This window comes from Sesamum indicum, unplaced genomic scaffold, assembly GCF_000512975.1.
Source record: "Sesamum indicum cultivar Zhongzhi No. 13 unplaced genomic scaffold, S_indicum_v1.0 scaffold00462, whole genome shotgun sequence".
NCBI classification, from domain to species: Eukaryota; Viridiplantae; Streptophyta; class Magnoliopsida; order Lamiales; family Pedaliaceae; genus Sesamum; species Sesamum indicum.
In genome coordinates, this window is record NW_011628347.1 from 1 (window position 1) to 2,019 (window position 2,019).

Sequence of the window (2,019 nt, forward strand, 5' to 3'; positions counted from 1 at the left end):
TTTGTTGATATAAGCATTTCTGTCCAAATCCTAAAAGAAAGAGTATAGTTGTGAATGAAGAATTTTCAGAGGAGTGCAAGCGTAATTTCAAAAGTTTTTTGGGAAAAAATATAATTTCATATTTTTGGAGGGGGTTAAGTGTAGATAACTTCTGGATCCCACAACACTTGTGCAAATTAAGATCATCAATAACCTTAAACAATCACATGCAAAACTATCATATTATTTGATATTATTCGACAAATGCATTATCTCAACATGCATTTTTCCATCAGGAACTAACAGTCTCATGTTGCCTTAACTTTCATCTGTCCTGTCCTCAAAAGTCCCAGGCTAGAACTAGTAAACATGAGTAATGAATTCATGTCGAAGAACTCGAATCCCATCACAGGGAACTCGACGAAACATACTCAAATAAAAAGGAAATTTCGACGAATTGACTGAGCATGAAATGCTATAATTACAAGCAAGAATCACCTGGGAAACTATTTCGGCACGACTGCCTCACTATTTTCGTCGGTCCTGTCCATGGCTTTCCTTATAAGCTCATAACCGGCAAAGTTCATGGCACCAAGTGGAGCGACCCAGAAGAAACGGGGAACGGCTCCTTTAAAGAATCCAAACGGCCCTTCATACTGCAAAATAGACAGTGCTACGACTGATAGTGCCACCGGCTGCCCCTGGGAAGCGGTCATCATCCGTGTCTTTATTACATCGAATGGAGTTGTCAAGACAGCAGTTAGCCCACCAGTTATAGCACCAACAGCAATTGTTTCCCACTGTTTTAGCTCCCGTCCTACCAGCTGCTGGACGGCCTGAAATAGTGCGTGCGGGAATCGGACAAGATGTAATCAATTGGCAAATGGAGAGAATATGTTAAGAAAACCAGTTCATGTGCAAGTCTCAGCTAAAGCTGAAGTGTAATCTACTCTCTGACAACTAATTAACTCAGCCTATTATGATTCACAAATAATCTAGTTAACGAGAGTGCATGAAAAGATGCACAGAATGACACAAATGAACAATTATATATATATACGATGACCAAGAAAAGTGAAAGAAACGATATATCCGTGCCACCAAGTATATAGTTAGGAAGAAATCAAACATGAAAACAAGATAATTTATACCTTCTTGGATTCAGTATAAAGGCTCGTTCCAGCAACATAGAATGGAATCTCTCGGCAGAGAGTCATACCAGTTCCACGGAAAAAACCCCTGAGACCATCTTGACGCCAAGTTTCCACGAGAGCTTCACCCACATTGTCATATAGACCAGCCTGCAATCTTTGCTTCAACACCTCACATGGAATCCGCATTGCTGTTCCCAGGAAAGTGCTAACGAATGACAAAACAGATTGAACCTAAAACCATGCTCACAACAAGCAACCGTTGCCAAAGCTTTACTCAATAATGAACATCAAAGAAAATTAAAATTATTTATAGCAGTTCCGTAGATAAGTTTACTTGTCAACGTGTGGAAAAGAGGTTCAACATAAGAAGAAAAATAAGCCTAGGACTAAAGTAAAATTCGGGTTGCTGGAAACAGACACACAGGCATATAGCTATGCTGCAAGCAAGAAATACTGCTGATTTTCCAGACTACTGAGGCAAGAACATTTGATCAAAAGTATCCAAAGAAAATGTATATAAAAAATATTGAGAGAAATGAGGAAACTCGAGCATGTGAGCATTGCTAAGTTACAATTATGTACAATCGGAAAAGGCAGAATTATGGCAACATGAGGTTTAGTTTAACCACAGAAAGCCTCATTAGGTTTGAGAAATTACATTTGCCACCCCGGCACTAATAGCCGTTAGAAAAACATAAGTACCTAACATCTTTGAAATAATAATTTTTTTTACCTTTATTAAATAGTACATAATTAGTCGAGCCCAGCCTACTCATCCTCGAGCTCTTTGGGGAGCTGAGCTTGAGCCCTAGTGTTTTTGCTCGCATGAGCTATTTCTACTTTTTTATAGACGATAAGAATCACCAGGGATGCTAGATCCTCGATG

The 2,019-nt window shown here is 39.1% G+C and overlaps 1 protein-coding gene across 1 annotated transcript in view; it reads right to left on the minus strand.

Annotated features, from left to right (window-relative positions):
- Positions 1 to 189: 189 nt before the first annotated feature.
- LOC105180253 (mitochondrial substrate carrier family protein C) overlaps positions 190 to 2,019 on the minus strand; it is a 7,298-nt gene continuing 5,468 nt past the window's right edge. Inside the window, exons 6-7 of the mRNA XM_011103928.2 lie at positions 1,131 to 1,364; positions 190 to 815 (exon numbers count right to left, since the gene is read on the minus strand). Coding sequence (XP_011102230.1) covers positions 486 to 815; positions 1,131 to 1,364 — 564 coding nt within the window. The 3' untranslated portion in view covers positions 190 to 485. The remainder of the gene's footprint in view (positions 816 to 1,130; positions 1,365 to 2,019) is intronic.